This window comes from Mytilus edulis, chromosome 1 (genome assembly GCF_963676685.1).
Source record: "Mytilus edulis chromosome 1, xbMytEdul2.2, whole genome shotgun sequence".
Taxonomy (NCBI): Eukaryota; Metazoa; Mollusca; class Bivalvia; order Mytilida; family Mytilidae; genus Mytilus; species Mytilus edulis.
Genome location: NC_092344.1, coordinates 76,061,263 through 76,079,730, shown reverse-complemented (window position 1 = coordinate 76,079,730; position 18,468 = coordinate 76,061,263). Strand labels below are relative to the sequence as shown.

Here is an 18,468-nt window from a genome sequence, read left to right as displayed (position 1 = left end):
TTATTACCCCTTATATCATTGTGTCATACTATGTACTAGGCAGATAGCATAGCCTAATGTAAACACAGCAGAAACTCACAAAAATACCATTTATTATTCCAAATGAAATTTTTATATCTTAAATTTTATTAACTGATGTAAATAAAAACAGTTAAATGACCATGACAGAACTTTTGATCCATTTGTAGTACTTTACTGACACCAGATAAAAAAAAGTGGGGTCAATATTCCTTGACACTTTAATACCTTGGATTTTTTACTGAATTCATCGCAAAAATTGTTGAAAGTCTTTAAAGTAGTAGAACAAACAAGGAAAAATCAGCAAAAACTGATCTTGATATTGAAAGTTTATGTTCCTGTAGCCCAAAATGAAATTTTCAAGTATATGCCATCAAAGTCATACATTACAGTCAGTTTAAATTGAGCTGTGAAATTTTAAAGATAAGTCGCATTATGCTCACAAAGACTGTTTTTAACTACAAATTGACAAAGGATTAAGAATAAAGCAAAACAAAAGATTTCCAATCAACTTTTTTGTCTCTTTAAGCGAAATGGGGTGAAACATCAAATTCAGAAAACAATTGATTTTTTTGGTCTTAACTAATCATTTGAAATAATAGTAGCCACATTTCAATCTTTTTGGGGGCAAAATGTCACATATTGCAAATTTAGAGCCTTAAACTTGGGTTTGTGCTATTTTTAGCTTTTCTCACCCTGACAATATGCTTTTATATAAAAAAAATGTCCTAAATTGTTATAAATGCACAGAAAGTTGTTACTGTGGTGTCAAGCATTAAAGCATAGCTTGTTTACTACTGTAACCAAAAAATCCACAGTCTAAAACTATGAGACTGATATGAGGATTCGGTCACAACTAAATGTTAAACCTAAATAACCATGCACCATAAACTAGCAGTTATTCACAGAAGATTAATTCCACTTAGTATATAATTTATTTCCAAGACTGGAACTTGTCACCAAGCCTGTGACTTCCAAACTTATCTCTTTTACAATCATTTTACAATATTTATATATGAGAATTAAACAATTAGCTAAGATCAATTATTACATAATGTGTTGACAAATATAAACAAGTTATTATCTAGACAAAGCAAGATTAATAATTAAAACAACTCTTTTAGCAATGTCTCTAATTTAAGATTAGGATAAAGGATTAAGCCCTGAGGCATTATTGTCACTTTGATTATAAAATGTCCATTATCAATTAGATATATTTTAAATTATTGTCCAGGTAGAATATATAATATAAAACATAATTAATGATCAATTCTTTGAGTCTCAGACATTAGCACCTAACCTAAACACATCTGAAAGTCATTTTAACTCTGTCATAGTTCCCCCAACCTAGCAAGATGAGTAACCAGGTCAGGAACGAGCATAGTACTGACCTTGGTTATACGTTGTGGAGTGACCCAGCTTTCCGGTACTAAGGAGGGATACACGTAGGATGCGAACCTGAATACCTGAAGACAAGAATCAGCATATCTCCATATAGGAAACAGTGCATTTTCCTGAGTGTGCAGAGGTGAGTCAACCTTTTATTTATGATCTTATATGACGCCAAATCTTTAAATTTTACTTTATTTTGTAATTAAAGTTGTCAAGATCTTTAAATAGGATTTTCCCTCTACAAAGACTCAACATGTCTAATTCAGTTTATCCTGACCCCTCCTTAGCTCTAATAGCCCCCCTTTCAAAAAATATTATACATTTGCAATTAGGAAATAAAACAGTTGATTCATTAGTTGATACAGGTGCTTCAATTTCTTGTATATCATTAAAGTGTTTACAAAAATGTTTGAAAAACATCAAAATACAAAAAAGTACACAATCTGGAATTTTTACTGCTTGTGGTATGAGTTATCCAATTTTAGGAAAAGTAGATGTTGAATAAAATATAGATGATTTAATTATATATCAAGAATTAACAGTGCTTGAGAACTTGACTTTTAATATAATTTTAGGAATAGACTTTCTTAAAGCTAATAAAGCTCATACAAATTTTGAAAATAATACCTTAGCAATTCAAGAAAATTTATTGAATGTACCTTTAAACAATATCATTAATATAGAGACTATAAATGAACATTATGCACATGTTAAAACTATACCAGTAGAAGTTATTCCCCCACACTGTTAAGTTATTATACCTGTTAGGCTTTCTGTTAGGCATCGCAATAACAGTACAGTAATTCTTGAACCAAACTTTTCAAATGATATCAAAAATTTAGTTGGTTCAAAAGTGGTAGTAAATGTACAAAATGGAAAGGCTTTGTACAGAATTCTAAATCCTACTGGATTAAGTATAAAATTATATAGGAATAAGAAAATAGCCAAGGCTTTTGAAATAGACAAAAATGGTATTTTTGCCTCAAATGATAATGATTCAATATATAAATCTATTAAAGTTAATAAATATCAGAATGTTGAAAAAGAGTTGGGAATAAAAATGAATGAAAACTTAAATGCAAATCAAAGGAAACAGTTAACTGAACTCTTAACAAGGAATAGAAACGTTTTTGCTAAAGACATTTCAGAGTTAGGTAAAACTAGTTACCACTATCACAGAATTGATACAGGTAATGCACCACCTGTACAATCAATGCCCTACAGGCAAACACCACAAATGAGGGAAGAAACAGAAAAACATATTGATATTATGTTAAAAAATGACATTATTGAGGAATCAAACTCTCCATGGTCATCCCCAACTGTATTAGTTCGTAAAAAGAAAAGTAATATAGATGCAAAACAAGAGTATAGGTTCGCGGTAGACTATCGTAGGCTCAACAAATGCACATTAAGGGCAAAATTTAGTATTCCTAGGATAGATGATGTTTTCGACACAGTTGCTAATTCAAAAGCTGTAATATATTCAGTACTGGATCTCATGAGTGGATTTGTTCAGACACCCCTAGATCCAGAAACAAAACACAAATCTGCATTTGTAACACACCAAGGTATTTACCAATTCAAAAGAATGAGTTTTGGGTTAACAAATGCACCAATGGCTTTACAAATGCTCATGACAAAAGTTTTAAAAGAATTGAACTGGAAAGTAGCTTTAGTCTACATAGACGACATTTTGATTTTCAGTAAAAATTTTGAAGAACATTTAAAACATTTACAATTAGTTTTTGACAAATTAAAACAAGTAAATCTTACACTTAATCCAACAAAATGTCATTTTGCAAAAGAAGAAGTACATCATTTAGGTCATATTTTGTCCAAAAATGGTATTAAAGTAAACCCTGAAAAAACATCTGCTGTGCAAACATACCCAATACCTAAAAATATAAAACATCTACGCAGTTTCTTAGGATTATGTAATTATTACAGAAAATTTGTGCACAACTACTAAAAAATTGTAACTCCACCTATTACACAATTAACTCAGAAAAATAAGAAATTTATCTAGACACAAGATTGTTTCGAAACATTGAAGCACAGCCTTGTCTCAGCTCCAATCTTAGTGTTCCCAGACTTCGATAAACCATTTGTTTTGTCAGTGGATGCATCAAATTATGCTATTGGCTATGTTCTTGGACAATTAAATCCAAACACAAAACTTGAACATGTCGTAGCTTATGGGGTAGATCTCTGAATAAAAATGAACAAAAATGGCACATAAATGAAAAAGAAGGGTTAGCACTTAAAGAGGGAATAAAACATTTTAATCCATATTTGGCCACACACAAATTTACAGTTTATACAGATAATATAACTGTTCGTTGGATAGATACAATTAAAAATATACAAGGGAGACTGGGTAGATGGGCACTTGAACTTCAAGGATATGACTTCGAAATAATGCATAGACCTGGGAAGAAAAATAATGCAGATGCCCTGTCAAGAAGAGAGTTTGAAAAGATAGGGCCGGAAAATTTTCCGCAAAATGAAATTGAACAAACAGTTGCAGTCATGAGCAATAAGAATTACGAAATCATAACATTTGATTATAAAGGAGATGACGAACAGCTACCCAACATTCTTACAATAACAGATACTGGCAATGAGGATGATGAAACATTAGAAAACATTGACCCAGAACAGTTTAAGAAACGTAAAACATTTCGGCACCTTCAAAGACATTGCCCAGATTTTGTTGAAATTTTTAGTTACAAATTAGAAGGCCAAGTACCTCAAGAAAGACAGAAAGCTAGACAACTTGATGCGAAAGCCTTTCATTATGAAATTGATAATGGCATACTTTATCATTTTTTTAATGCAAGATCAAGAAGTCTACCAAAAGGCCAGAACATGGTTAAGCAGCTAGCAATACCAAGAACCCTACGGAAGGAGGTACTAGAAGCTTTCCATGACAATATTGTTGGCTGTCACCAAGGAGAAGAAAGGACATAGGAAGCTGTACGTCAACGATACTACTGGCCAAACATGTATACAGATATCAAGACATACATTAAGTCGTGTGAAATTTGCCAAAGATCTAAAAGAGATACACACAGCCATCCATTGCCATTGAAACCAATGCCAATAGAAGAAGTTTTTTCAAGATGGCACATGGATATTTTAGAACTCCCAGAGACTCCAGAAAAATATCGCTAGTTGCTGTTGGTGGTTGATAGTGGATCCAAATGGTGTGAAGCCTTTCCCATGAAGACACAAGAAGCAACAGAAGTAGCCAGCATCCTATTTAGGGAGATAATTGCCCGTTTCGGTGCACCCCGCTGTATTGTGTCTGATCAAGGAGCCAATTTTCTTTCGAAGCTTGTTGCAGCTTTATGTGAGCTTCTACAAATCAAACGCCACTATACAAGTGCATATCATCCACAAACAAATGCAGCGTGTGAACGGATGAACTCGTTTATTGTCCAATCATTGAGAGCTCAACTGGAAAAACAGACAGATTGGCCTAACTATATAGCACCTATAATGATGGCTTATAGAATGACACCAGCTACTCAGTCTACTCAATGCTCACCTTTTCACCTTCTCTTTGGACAAGAAATGAGAGCACCTATTGATGTTGCATTAATTCCAAAGTCAACATTGCCTAAAAACCACAGAGAATACCTCAATAAATTTATTAAGGACCTCCTATTAACAAGGGATGTTGCTGCAGAAAACACAAAAAGAGTACAAGCAAAATACAAAACACAGCATGACAAAAGAGCAGTAAAACCCACATATTTACCTGGTGACAAAGTAATGCTATTTTGTAAAAAGGTTAAAAAAGGTCAAAGTTCAAAATTAAAAGTTAGGTGGACAGTCCCATTTACAATAACAAACCTTGGACCCCCAGACTGTAATACTTTTAAGCTAAGAAGGGACAGTGATAACAAAATCTCAAAGAAATTAGTTAATGCAAGTCGTCTGAAAGTATTTAACAGTAAAACAGACCGCCCTGAGTACCTCCTAGATGACACTGATGGTTCATTTGAAGAAGATGAGGATGATGAAGGTGAAAATCAACAAGTCCAGAATGAAAGCCCTGAAAATCAAGACACAATATCTAATTCTCAACCCAAAAATGCACCCAGGAATAATCAAAACAAACATTGTCAATCAAAACTTTCAAAGCAAAATAAAGCAGTGCCTCCTGACATTTCAATAGAAAACAAACAAAATACAAATAAAACTGCTCAATAAGCTACAACAGAATTACAAATTACACCTGATGATGTTGAAAAGATTATATCATCGGCATGGGTAAACAAAAAACTATGCTACAAAATAAAAATTAAGAACATGTCAAAAACAGAATGGGTACACCAAGATAAAATCCCAGAGAATATGAGAAGAGAATTTCATGAAAACAGAACGCATACTGGTAAAAAGAGAAAAAGACCATTACTAGAAAACAGACATAAATTTTTTGTACCTTCAAATGAACAGCAAAATGTAACTGCAATAGACCAAAACAATGATGTAAATTATAAACAAAGACCAAAGATAAATTGGGATAAATTTCCAGTTCAAGCTATTAAACTGGAAAATAACAGATTTTTTGTCAAAACCATATTGAGAAACAATAGAATATCACATTATCAACCTTTAAACAGAGTAAATGGAGAAGATCAGCATGCTTTTACATATTTGCTCGCTTATTTTTATGGTGACCAGTTTTATAACATTATGTTGACCCTTACAGGCAATTCACAAACAAAAGATATGGGACCAGCATGTTTTGTTACAGGCTCTCACATTACACATTTTAAAATAGAAAATAATGTCCCAAAATGTTTCATACACTATGAGCAAAGACATATTTATGATCCAGAATGGGTGCCTTTTGAAACTTGTCCCCCAGGACTTCTAAAATTTGTTCAAGATAAATATGAAGATGAGTGGATGAGATGTTATAACTAAAGATATTCAAGTAGTGTTATTAAGCATTCATACATGCTATGTGACAATGCTTATTCTTTTATATCGTTGAAAAGTGTTTTGTTCTGAATTTCTGGTTTAAGTGCACAATATTCAGAAGTTGTAGTGTCTGTTAATTTAATCCTGCTGGACAAATGTATTCATTACATTAGTAGTTCTTACTATTAGATCCTTAAATATGCAGGTAGACGGCACATATCTACTGATGTACTTTAAACTTTTACTTCAGATTATACAAAATGTACTTTATCAATGATACAAATAGAACTATCAAGTGGTCCCTATACATACATTGTATATAGGCATCACTATTTTTTTATGACTGGAATATTATTAGTAGAAGAGTAACAAATAATTAGCTAGGGAGTACCTAATTAGGAAGTACAAAATAAACTGACGTACAGTTGATAAATAAATAAATTAGAAATGAGAAGAGAAAATATTAGGAAATTAAGATAAAATATAAAGGGAAGCGAATTAGAAATTCGAACATGTCTTATAGAATTAATGTTAATATTTATGAATAGGTTATAATGGCCTGAAATTGTAATATTCTAATGAATATTTGAGAGATAAATAAAAATTCCCCAAATTAAAATGATCTTAAGATAATAAGGTATAATGGTTTTTAAGGGCGATATCTTTTTGCGCCAAAAAGTAACTCATTTGCGCCACAACTTAATTGCGCCAATACCTCTTTTGCGCCACCTAATTTTCAAAACTATAGGTATCATTTGCGCCAATAAAATAATCATCTAATTGCGCCAATTTTATATTTTTTTATTTATATATAACAACTAAATGATTGACTAGGTACCAACAGCAAAAAATTCCTCTGACATTGTACACTGAAATTTCAAATTAGCCTCGCATCCTAATAAAATTATACCGCTTGCTGGATCGTTACACAATACAAACTCATCATCTTTGTTAGTAACAATACCAATATCATCCAATATTCTGTGAGATTCTGCTCGATTTTTAATTGGTGTCATGTATGATTATGATATTGGTTGCACTTACATTCATGAAGTAACCTACCAATGGTGGACACACAAAATGATGAAATGGTGGACCCATAGATGCTACCAATGGTTGACCCACAAAATGATGAAATGGTGGACCCACAAAACGAAGAAATGGTGGACTCACAGTTAAAGAAATAGTTGACCCACAAAATGAAAAAATGGTGGACCCACAAAATGATGAAATGGCGGACCCATTGAAGTGACCATATTGTGCTTTTAAAAGTTAATGAAAGACAAACAATGATGGACATATAATATTTATCTAGTGAAAATTTATTTAATATTATAGGAACTAATCAGCAGAGATATGTGATATATAATATATATATTGACATTTTTATAACCGTACATAAATAGTGATGAAGATGAAGAGACAATGAGATGTTAAAGTTAAAACTTGAATCAGAAATTTATGAACATTAATCCGTAAAAACTTTCAATTATGTGTTTCCCCAAAAATGGCGTTAGCATGGAATATGACGATTGCGCTCAAGAACAAATATATTGCCTATATTTATGTATTGAATATGTAATAAATACAAAAACAGTTATTAATGCTTATTGCTATGTTTTGCTTATGATATATTATTGATATTGTTTTGTGTTTCAGTTATATTAATCAGATAATTCTTTGATATATCACATACTGATGTGTAAGGCATAAACTAATTTATTTTTATGAATAATATTTATGATATGATTACTAATATTTGTAATTTGTAGCTGATGACCGATATGGATAAAACATTGATAATCTTATATTTCAGCTGTATTGTATATATTGCTATGTTTATGCCCCCTTATGCACCCAGAAATACTTCATGAAGTATGCAATGAGCTCATTGCATTTAATTATGTGAGAGTTGGACTTGTCAATATTAATGAACTTTAGAGAACTTCCCTGATATGGACAATCTAAACTTGACCATTCCCCATCCAGGTACATGTATATATATATATTTAGTAATGTTTTATTACAGGAATCAGTGAATTAATTAATGTTTTCACCATAATTATTTTTTTTGTATATATTGTAATATCTTATTGACAGGAATCAGTGATTCAATTGTTTTACAATATATTATAATAATACTTTATAAAATTGACAGGAATCAGTGATTCAATTGTTTCGCAATATATTGTAATATTTCTTTGACAGTAATCAGTAATTCAATTGTTGCTATATGATGTGCGTATAATATTATTTTTTTTTATGATGCATTTTGTATTTTAATTGAAGATTGCAGGAGCAATCTTGGCGACAAAGGGAAGGGTATAACCAGTGTATTTTAGATGTCAGAATGTTAAAATGTGGATTTCAAATAATTGTTATAATTTAGTATTAGTTAAGATATTTAGCACTAGCTTAAGAAATAACTTACTTGCTAAATAGTTAATATAAATCTTCACAATTTTAGATAAGTGTAAAGCAAATTATTGTGTAATCCTCTGAGGGCTAAATGACAATAGAGAATTAGGGATTAGAGAAGTGTTATATATATGTAGGACTCTAAAGTGCGATGGGGACGCTAAAGTACGATGGTCACGCTAAAGTGCGATGGTCTACGCTAAAGTGCAATGCTTCCATACGCTAAAGTCCGATGGTTCGCGAAAATATAGACGTTAGAAACGCAGTTGAATTATGACGTTAACAGTCGTTTATACATAAAACAAAAATGTACATGCCGTAAGATAAATATTTAATCAACATTTATTTTTAAACCAAATGTCTATGACACTATTTCAAACCTAAGTGTGATTTGTCGGCTGAAGCAAATGCGTTTTTAGTGCTGAAAGAAGGATCCGTGTCCTGCACCCGACCTGGCATTTTACTATATAGATACAAAATACTAGTAGAATACTAATAAGGTTTCCTGTGTCCTGTTTCTTTTGGAAGCGAGCAGATCCAATTAAATCATTGTATACGTTGCAATTTATTTTGCGGTCCCCGTTAAAATATAATTGTCGATTTTATTGAAAATTAAGCGTAAATGATAAATTGTCGGCTAAAACTGTAGGAAAATATAACATGTATTTGTACTTGTTACGAAGAGGGAGAACGCTTGACGAATATTGCATTTTCTTGCATTTAGATTAAAGCTTGTACAAATAAATATAACTTATTCCGACATTTTGTATTTGAAATTTTTAATGACGACTGTAAAAAAGGGGGTGGTGTAGAATATTGATGAATTGTGTGAACGGCAAGCTTCGCCAATTATCCAAATATTTTTAAATGCGCCTGAACTCAAAAATGATTGAACAGGAAATACAGTATTTTGTCACACCTAAATTACCCTTTTTAGCAATTATTACGTGGTTGGTATTCTATAAACAATCACTCAATCCTACACTACAGTCCAGTATATTATAAAGCCTACATGTATCACATTTGTTTTACCCTAACTTTTTTTGCAAAAAAAAATATTTTTAAAAATCATTGTACAACGAACCTTACCCTATTGGTGCATTGCACTTTAGTGTGATATACCATCGTACTTTAGCAAACTAACAACCATCACACTTTAGCGTGATACACCATCGTACTTTAGCAACAAAAACAACCATCATACTTTAGCAAACAAACAACCATCGCACTTTAGCGTGAGACACCATCGTACTTTAGCGTAGACCATCGCACTTTAGCGTGCCCATCGCACTTTAGAGTACCATCGCACTTTAGAGTCCTACATATACAAAAGGGATTTCTTACTTATTAAGATGATATAAGTTATGTCACAAAGACAAAATGATGGGTTGGCAATGTTGTTCGATTGGAGAACTGACATGGTCAGTTTCTGGGAGAATGGGCACAACAAGTACCTGATACTTGGTCATAGATTACTAGCAGGTAATACAATTTCCGCCAAATGAAAAAATAGTTTATTAAAAAAAAACAATTAGTACACCATGCGCTGTCAATTTAAAGATTAGAAATACATATATACATATATACCTCAGAGATAAACCTGGAAGGGAATGCAAATTAATTTATTGCAATGATCCATTCTTGTATTGGAGACCATCTTCTGTTGTTTGTTCTATGGTTGGGTTGTTGTCTCTTTGACACATTCCCCATTTCCATTCTCAATTTAATTGTGTAACGGTAGCTGGTTGCCTTAACATCTGATTCCAATTTTAGACGATGACAACTCTAAAATCATGTATTTATGAAATGTTACAGACCAGCACTGTGATAAAATTACTGTATATGTATACAAATAATCCATTCTCAATTTTAAATAATGTTTGCTTACCTCGTATTGATTAAGGCAAATGGAGATAAATGTGCATTTGACAAGAATATTTAAGAAAAAAAAATATGTGTCTAAAGGTCCCATTAATCACAGAAGATAATGTATGAACCATTTCAAAACTTCTTAAGTTGTAAAAACCACATTTTATTTTTAAATATTTGACTTTTTTAACAGCTGTTGCTGGATGGCTGCCACAACGCCTTCAGGAAGAGTTAACTTGGAACAGTACAGCTAATCTCTCTGGTGGACCAGGCAATAATTTGGCCTTAGACCTTGTGAATGAGTTTCAAAATAATGAATTCAAATGTAAGTATATATTGCAGTGATAGAGAACTGACAAATGGGTTTTATTGAAACTGGGGTAGGGCTGTATAAGCAATAAATTCAAGGGGGACTTAACTCTTTCAAAATGTGGCTACCAATTTTTATTATAAACTTTTATCAGTTATCTATAAAAAAAGAAGATGTGGTATGATTGCCAATGAGACAACCATCCACAAAAGACCAAAATGACACAGACATTAACAACTACAGGTCACCGTACGGCCTTCAACAATGAGCAAAGTCCATACCGCATAGTCAGCTATAATAGGCCCCGATAAGACAATGTAAAACAATTCAAACGAGAAAACTAATATGTAACACATAAACAACCACTGAATTACAGGCTCCTGACTTGGGACAGGCACATACATCTAACCATCTGAAGAAAACAGCAGAACAGTGAATTGATTTTGACAACAACAGGTAACAGTAAAAAAAATCTTTTTAAAAAGAGATAAAAAATAATTGAAAACACCTATAAGACAAGAAACAAACTATGTACATAAATGTATATAATTTTTTTTCCCTTTTATTTAATTCTCATCATTTTTTCAGCAAACCTGAGAAATGCTCACGGCCAATACTCAGATCGGCAGGTGCAAAGGTGCAGCAGACTTGTGGGTAGCCTGGGAAAGGGAATAGAAAACATTTTTGAGTCCAAAATTATGCATCAATATTGTAGAAAGGCAAAATCTTCGAGGCATTCACATAAAGATAGTGTTAAAAATTTTGTTAAAATATACTTGCCAGAAAATTTGTTTGACAGGAATGTCCGAAGACATCATCCTGGTTTTAGTGGTTTCAACAATGCAGTGGTTGTGAATAAGCCAGAGAAACTTTATTGCCGACTCAAAAAGTACTCAAAAGTTTTAGAGGATGAAGCATACATTCTTGAAGATTAGAAAAATTGATTTTATTTGTTTTTGACACATTCACACTGTAACTGACAAATATTGCAGCATTTACAGAAACTACAATTACATTTATCACATGATCCGCTGCATTTGTGGCCAACTTTTTCATAATTTCCAATAATGTGGTTCAAAACACCATGTCGAAAGCATTTGGCACTCCCATTTTTAATGTTTCCACATAGCTTTTGCATGTCATCCTCCACATGTATGAGGGAAGTTCTAACAGCATAATAATATGCAACAGATGGTTGCCCGTCCCTTCCGGCACGAGCAACCTCCTGCCAATACTGTAACAGTGAGTCACATGCCCCCCAATGAATGACATACCGAATGTCTGGTATGTTAACACCTAACCCAAATGCAACGGTGCAAATGAGTAGTCTGACTGGAGACTCAGGCTTAAGGAAAGAACATAGAATTTTTTTTTGGTCATGATCTTCAAGGGCACCATGAAATTCCCCAACAAGACGGTTTTGTGATCTTTTTGTCCTGTCTTTATACCCATCATCACGTAGGTTCCCCATTTTGTCTCTGAACAATGTTCCTACTGCAGTTACACTCCTGTAATATTCTTAAGGATGACTGTTATGAAATAATGGTGATTAAAACAGTCTGAGGAGCCTGTAATAAATAAGGCAGTTAATTTTTTCGTTTGATTTTTTTACATCGTCATTTCAGGGCCTGTTATAGATGACTTTGTGATATGGGTTTTGCTCATTGTTGAATGACATACGGTGACCTATAGTTGTTCATTTCTTTGACATTTTTGTCTCTTGTGGATAGTTGTCTCATTGACAATCATACAACATCTTCTTTTATATATATTGATACAATTGTTTTGCTACCATGGATACTTATGTATTTCATGTACAGGTTACTCTGCAAATCATTATTGTTACTTGAGTGGATAGTGAAGACAAATACTCAACCAGTTACTGGTTATGGAAACTTTTTACCAGATTAACAAAATTTATTTATGCTGTTATTGTGACTTGCTCTTGTATACTTGTATAGATGAAAATCAATTTTTCTAATCTTTAAGTAACCATAGCTAGCTAGTGAATTATTTTAACTTTGAAAACTTTGAAAGAAATTGATTGATTTTGATAACAAGAAATATTTATATTAGAGTTGTTATGTATATATTTATGTCTAAACTTTGTATTTAGACTTTTTTTTTTATCTTGTGAGCATCTGTACTTTGTTTTCTAAACAAACATATGCAGTGAATATGTTCATTTATGGATGGTGTTGTTTCAACAGTCTTCTTCATAACCAATTTAAAGTGATAGTTACCTTACATACAATATGGCCTTATCTGCCCCTACACCTTTTTCTTTAATTTCATCAAGATACCACTTAATTTCTACTAACGGTTCCATGCCTGGTTCACTTTTGTATTTTAGAAATATGTTTGGTCTGTTTAAAAAATAATGAACATGCTATATATTTGTTCACACTGAAGACAAGATTACATGAAACGCACAAGAAAGGAGAAAGGCCATTATTGACGCCAATTTTTTAACACTCTTAAATATTTGATAATGGATTTTGATAATGAAAAATGATTTTATTAATTTTGTTAATAGATTACAAACTTTTCAAGAGTTTGACACATCACAGTTGTTTAAAGTGTGGTACTTAATATGGTAAAATGTATGTTTTTGACAAAATAGTATGAAACAAAGTAGATTGACACTTTATTTTACCAATGCTGTTCATTGTTGCACTTTGATGTTACTGTTCCAGTGGTTAAATATTTGAGTTTATTGAATGTCCCCATTTTTTGCCTTTTTATACTTTAGAGATTAAACAAACCTGTCAGGACATAGGGATTCAATGATGGGATCTTGAATATACACTTTTCTTAATATAGACTGTAATATGCTATCAGTACAGGTGGCAGTTAAAAGAAGGAAAGGAACATTTGTGAAATGGCTCCTTAGTTCTCCTAGCCTCTGGAATGTTGTCCTGAATTTTTCACCCCTACAATAACCAATAATTTATTTCTAAAACTTATAATATTACGTCAAAATATGTCTGTTTCAGGTGACCTTACTTTCCTACTTTTTATGCCTACCCCAGCTCAATTTAATGGACAATTTTGTGCAAAACATCACTCAATATCAAGAATTTGGTTTAATAAGCTCATTTAAAGTCAAGAAATATGCCCCGTTGAAGTCACTGTAGCCTATACAAAATGATTTTAAAAAATGAAATGATTTTACCTTCAGGTACATTCCCACCCTATTTGTTTAGCAATGTATAAACCTGAAACTCACCAAGTAATCATCTGGAAACCACCAGGGTCCAGACACAAGGACACTCAACTACAATTGTGGGAGGGTATCGATCACTACTATGTAAGACAGGTTATACATATAAATCAAGTAGGTCATGTGATATGCATTTATAATTACTTTAATCTCGTGTATTAGTGTTTGTAATTACCAAGTTTCAAGGAGATGCACTTCATCAATAACAATGGCACAAATCTGTTCCTGATATACAGCTGACTCAACTAATATCTCATGCCAGAACTTGAATTTAAGCAGAATTTCTGGAGACAGATAAACTAGGGAATACAATCCCTTTTTTATGCCTGGAATAACACAGAGACCATTTAAATTTACATAATGACACACAAAAAATGTTATGGAGTGACTGTGGCAAAAACTCATACAATACATTGAAGATATGTTGTTTAAAAGTTAATAGTTACTTTTTGTTTTTAACTCTTCATTTGTTTAACCAGTTCTTTCCCAAATACCCAAAAATTCACAACATTTTTTATTTTTAGGTGAATCAAGAAGGAGGAGACCCTGTATAATGCTTATATATACACAGAACACATTCATGTATGAATCAAAGTTGAACATTTTGGAGGGGGTCCACTCTTTTTCATTATTAAAATTACCAAAATGTCATCATTAACTGTAAAATGGTTCGAATATAGACCTATTTATTGAAATTACTTAGCAAAGTCCTATTCATCTCTTTTATAATTAATTGACTTTTATTAAATTGACCCCCCCCCCCCCTTTTTGGACTTATTTTTACTCCCTTTTCTGGTATTAAATTTACCTTCTATTGTTTCATCAGACATGTCTGTTCTTTGCACAATGCAGATGCTCGAAATACCCTGCGATGTAGTTGCTGCACATTGATCGTACATTAAACTTTTTAAAGGTGAAAAACCAAAGCAATTTTTTTTTGGCCAAAAATTTCTTCATGTAATATTGGCAATATTTGGAAACAAATACTTTTACCATATCCTGTTGGTAAAATACCAACAGAATGGTTCCCTCTCATCACATTCTCAATGATTTGAGTCTGTTTTTCTTTTAAGAAGAAAGGAAATTTATATTTCCCTCTTATTTTCTCCTCATATATCTTATCTACATCCATTGATTTTGGCTAAGAAAAATCCTGAGAATGTTTTTTATAAGTATCATCTTTTTCAACTTTTGTCAATAAAATGTGAATTCAACAAATGTACTTCAATATTATAAGTTTATTGTCTCAAAATTTAATTTGCTAACATAAAAAATCAAGTCGAATAACGAATTTAAATGCCAACGAATTGCCGACTTTACCGGCAAAAAACGTAAACAAACCGTACACGTGTTTTACGTCCCCCTGAAATCACGTGGTACAAATACAGCGATCTCGTTTGAATTCTACAAAATCATAACCTTCATTCGAACGAAATTGTCTTATACTTTTATCGTCCATTTCTGAATAAGCTTCTCGCAAATTCTCGTTCCGCACCTACAAAATTGGTTCCTCTATCTGACCTTAGATGTCTTACAGGGCCACGTATGGCTATAAATCTACGCAACGCATTTATGAATGAACTGGTATCGAGTGAATTTGCTGTCTCTATATGTACTCCTCGACATGATAGACACGTAAACAAGACACCATAGCGTTTAAGTTTTTTACGTCCTTCTTTAATGTACCACGGTCCAAATAAATCAACTCCGCTATAAGTGAAAGGCGGTACCGGATTAAGCCTGTCAATCTGTAAGTCAGCCATTTTTTGTTCTTGAGTATTACTTCTATGTTTCCTACAAATAACACATGTTGTTAGATATTTAGAAACGGCAGTACTACAACCAATTATCCAAAATCCGTTCGCACTTATTTCATTTATTGTCATGCCTCTTCTTTGGTGTTCGGCTTTCTCGTGGAAATGTCGTATGATTAGTTCTGTTACGTGTCACGGTACTTGTCTATCCCAAATTCATGTATTTGGTTTTTCAAAATGCAGAAATCGATGGGTCTCTGTGAAAACTGTTAAAATATGGAAAAATAAAGGTTGGCAGGTAGGTGAAACTTACATAAATGAAAAGATAAATGAAAAATGAACAGATTGATGCCCGATTTATATAATTCCAAGGCCGTCAGTCGGCACCAGAAGCGACGAAGCAGCGCATCTATTTTGGGTGGGCAAATATCCACTTTTTGATATGGGACGAGCTCTGACGTCCCACGGCCCCAGCTTGTCTGGCAAAACAGCCGTTGGACGTCAGAGTAATCTCGGACTATCAACGGACTATCTATAATTTTTGACATTTCGTTTTAATAACTTTAATTGAACACATTGTAAAATTGTATTTTATTTGTATTTTCAGCTTTTTACCATTTGTTAGATTGGTTTAAGAATAAATTGTCAGCACCTGATATTTTTATTGCTTGTGCCCAATCGTGGTTATACTTAATGGTCAGGCCTAAGTCTTTAAAATGTTACGTTAAAATAAGAATATCATTTATCATTTAATCCCGGGTTGAGAATGTTTATGAATAATTCTTCTTTCTTCCTCCGAAGAAAATAATTTTGACGATTGACCATATACAATGGAAATATTTTAAATCGTCCATTAGAACAACGATATATATATATATATATATACAAGTCTGAAAATTACACCAAACAGTGTTAGAGTTAGATTTTGTACTGACAAATTTTTGTCCGTCCCTCAGCGGGATTCGAACTCACACCTTTGATACACTACAGCACCAATCGCTTAGCCTCATGTCCAGCGCTCTAGACCACTCGACCACATCCGCTATATAAAAAATATAACTTCAATAGTCGTAGTGTTACCTTGTCACGGAAGGTGAATCTAGAGATAGATATGAGACACGTGTTTTTTAAGATGTGTAGATGTTATATTATTATTTTCATACACATGTATTTATTATTTATCAGCAATCTAACTCAACAATTTTTATATATCATATAGGATCATGATTTATTTCATTATACAGTCACCAGAAATAAGTATATCATACAAACAAGTCTAAACAAGTGACAAACCATACAATATACATGTCCACTGGATCTAAGAGTGATATAGATACAAGGTTAATGCAAATATTTATACAAGTCTGAAAATTACACCAAACAGTGTTAGAGTTAAATTTTGTACTGACAAATTTTTGTCCGTCCCTCAGCGGGATTCGAACTCACACCTTTGATACACTACAGCACCAATCGCTTAGCCTCATGTCCAGCGCTCTAGATATATATACTAGAACACACCCGTGATATCGCGTGTATGTGACTGAATTAAAGTATATAACTATGCGCAAGCCTTATTTTAGTATTAGTATTGTCATCTGATAAAGTCATGCCGATTATAAGATACACAGTTTTCTCTGCTTTCAAATCTTTCTGTTTGAACCCGTCGAACTGGAACTTAATTATCAATTATTGATAATATTAATTATTTGGAAAACAAAAGGTCCTGGAATGCAGTATTTTTTAATCAACAGCATTGTCCTATATTAGTTATAAATAAAGTTGAATTCTTTGATACGCTGTTTTACGTCATGCCCGCTAACAAATTGAAAACTACCTATACGCCTTATTTTAGTCCAGATTTTTAGTATTCGTATTGTTATCTTAGAAAGTCTAACTGATAAAAATACTACAATAGGTAACAATTTGACAATTAAGCAGTGTCAACCCTGTGATTGTGACCCGTGTAATACTATATAGCATATTAATACTGAATACACCGTTTGGTGGTGCGCCTGTCAGATGCAGAACGTACAGATAAGGTAATCGGTAACAGGTGAATATACTATTGGTATCGGTATCGGACTCGACCCGGAACGTCTTAATTATTGGCAATATTAATGACCTGGAAAACAAAAGGGCCTGGAGTGGTGTAATTTTTAATCTACACCTTTGTACTATGTTAGCTATATATAAAGTTGAATTTTTTGATTCGTCGTTTTTATGCGATGACGGCCGACAAATTGGACCTCGTAATTTTAGTATTATAGATTCGTATTGTTATCTTAGAAAGTTTAACTGATCAAAATACTACAATAGATAACAATTTGACAATAAAGTAGTGTCAACCCTGTGATTATGATCCGTGTAATACTATATAGCATATTAATACTGAATACACCGTTTGGTGGTGCGCCTGTCAGAGGCGGAACGTACAGATAAGGTAATCGGTGACAGGTGAATATACATTTGGTATCGGTATCGGACTCGACCCTGAACTTCTTAATTATTGGCAATATTAATGACCTGGAAAACAAAAGGGCCTGGAG

General features: G+C 32.7%; 2 protein-coding genes across 2 annotated transcripts; one reads left to right on the top strand and one right to left on the bottom strand.

Annotated features, from left to right (window-relative positions):
- Positions 1-10,090: 10,090 nt before the first annotated feature.
- Positions 10,091-14,168, top strand: LOC139490197 (uncharacterized). The gene is made up of 3 exons (XM_071277050.1): positions 10,091-10,248; positions 10,829-10,960; positions 11,534-14,168. Exons 1-3 carry the CDS (start codon positions 10,131-10,133, stop codon positions 11,878-11,880), a joined length of 597 nt encoding a protein of 198 aa, XP_071133151.1. The 5' UTR covers positions 10,091-10,130; the 3' UTR covers positions 11,881-14,168.
- On the bottom strand, positions 11,892-15,300 carry LOC139483680 (ATP-dependent DNA helicase RecQ-like). The gene is made up of 5 exons (XM_071267634.1): positions 15,162-15,300; positions 14,344-14,494; positions 13,711-13,878; positions 13,189-13,311; positions 11,892-12,453 (listed from the first exon to the last, which is right to left on the bottom strand). The coding sequence occupies exons 1-5, from the start codon at positions 15,298-15,300 to the stop codon at positions 11,892-11,894; spliced, it is 1,143 nt and encodes a 380-aa protein (XP_071123735.1).
- Positions 15,301-18,468: the final 3,168 nt, after the last annotated feature.

Coding starts and splice junctions, on each gene's coding strand:
- LOC139490197 (XM_071277050.1), top strand. CDS start 10,131: ATGTCACAAAGACAAAATGATGGGTTGGCAATGTTGTTCGATTGGAGA. Junction 10,249..10,828: donor TGGTCATAGATTACTAGCAG/GTAATACAATTT, acceptor CTTTTTTAACAG/CTGTTGCTGGATGGCTGCCA. Junction 10,961..11,533: donor TCAAAATAATGAATTCAAAT/GTAAGTATATAT, acceptor TCATTTTTTCAG/CAAACCTGAGAAATGCTCAC.
- LOC139483680 (XM_071267634.1), bottom strand. CDS start 15,300: ATGGATGTAGATAAGATATATGAGGAGAAAATAAGAGGGAAATATAAA. Junction 14,495..15,161: donor TATTTTACCAACAGGATATG/GTAAAAGTATTT, acceptor GTGTTATTCCAG/GCATAAAAAAGGGATTGTAT. Junction 13,312..13,710: donor GAATCCCTATGTCCTGACAG/GTTTGTTTAATC, acceptor TTTTTTAAACAG/ACCAAACATATTTCTAAAAT.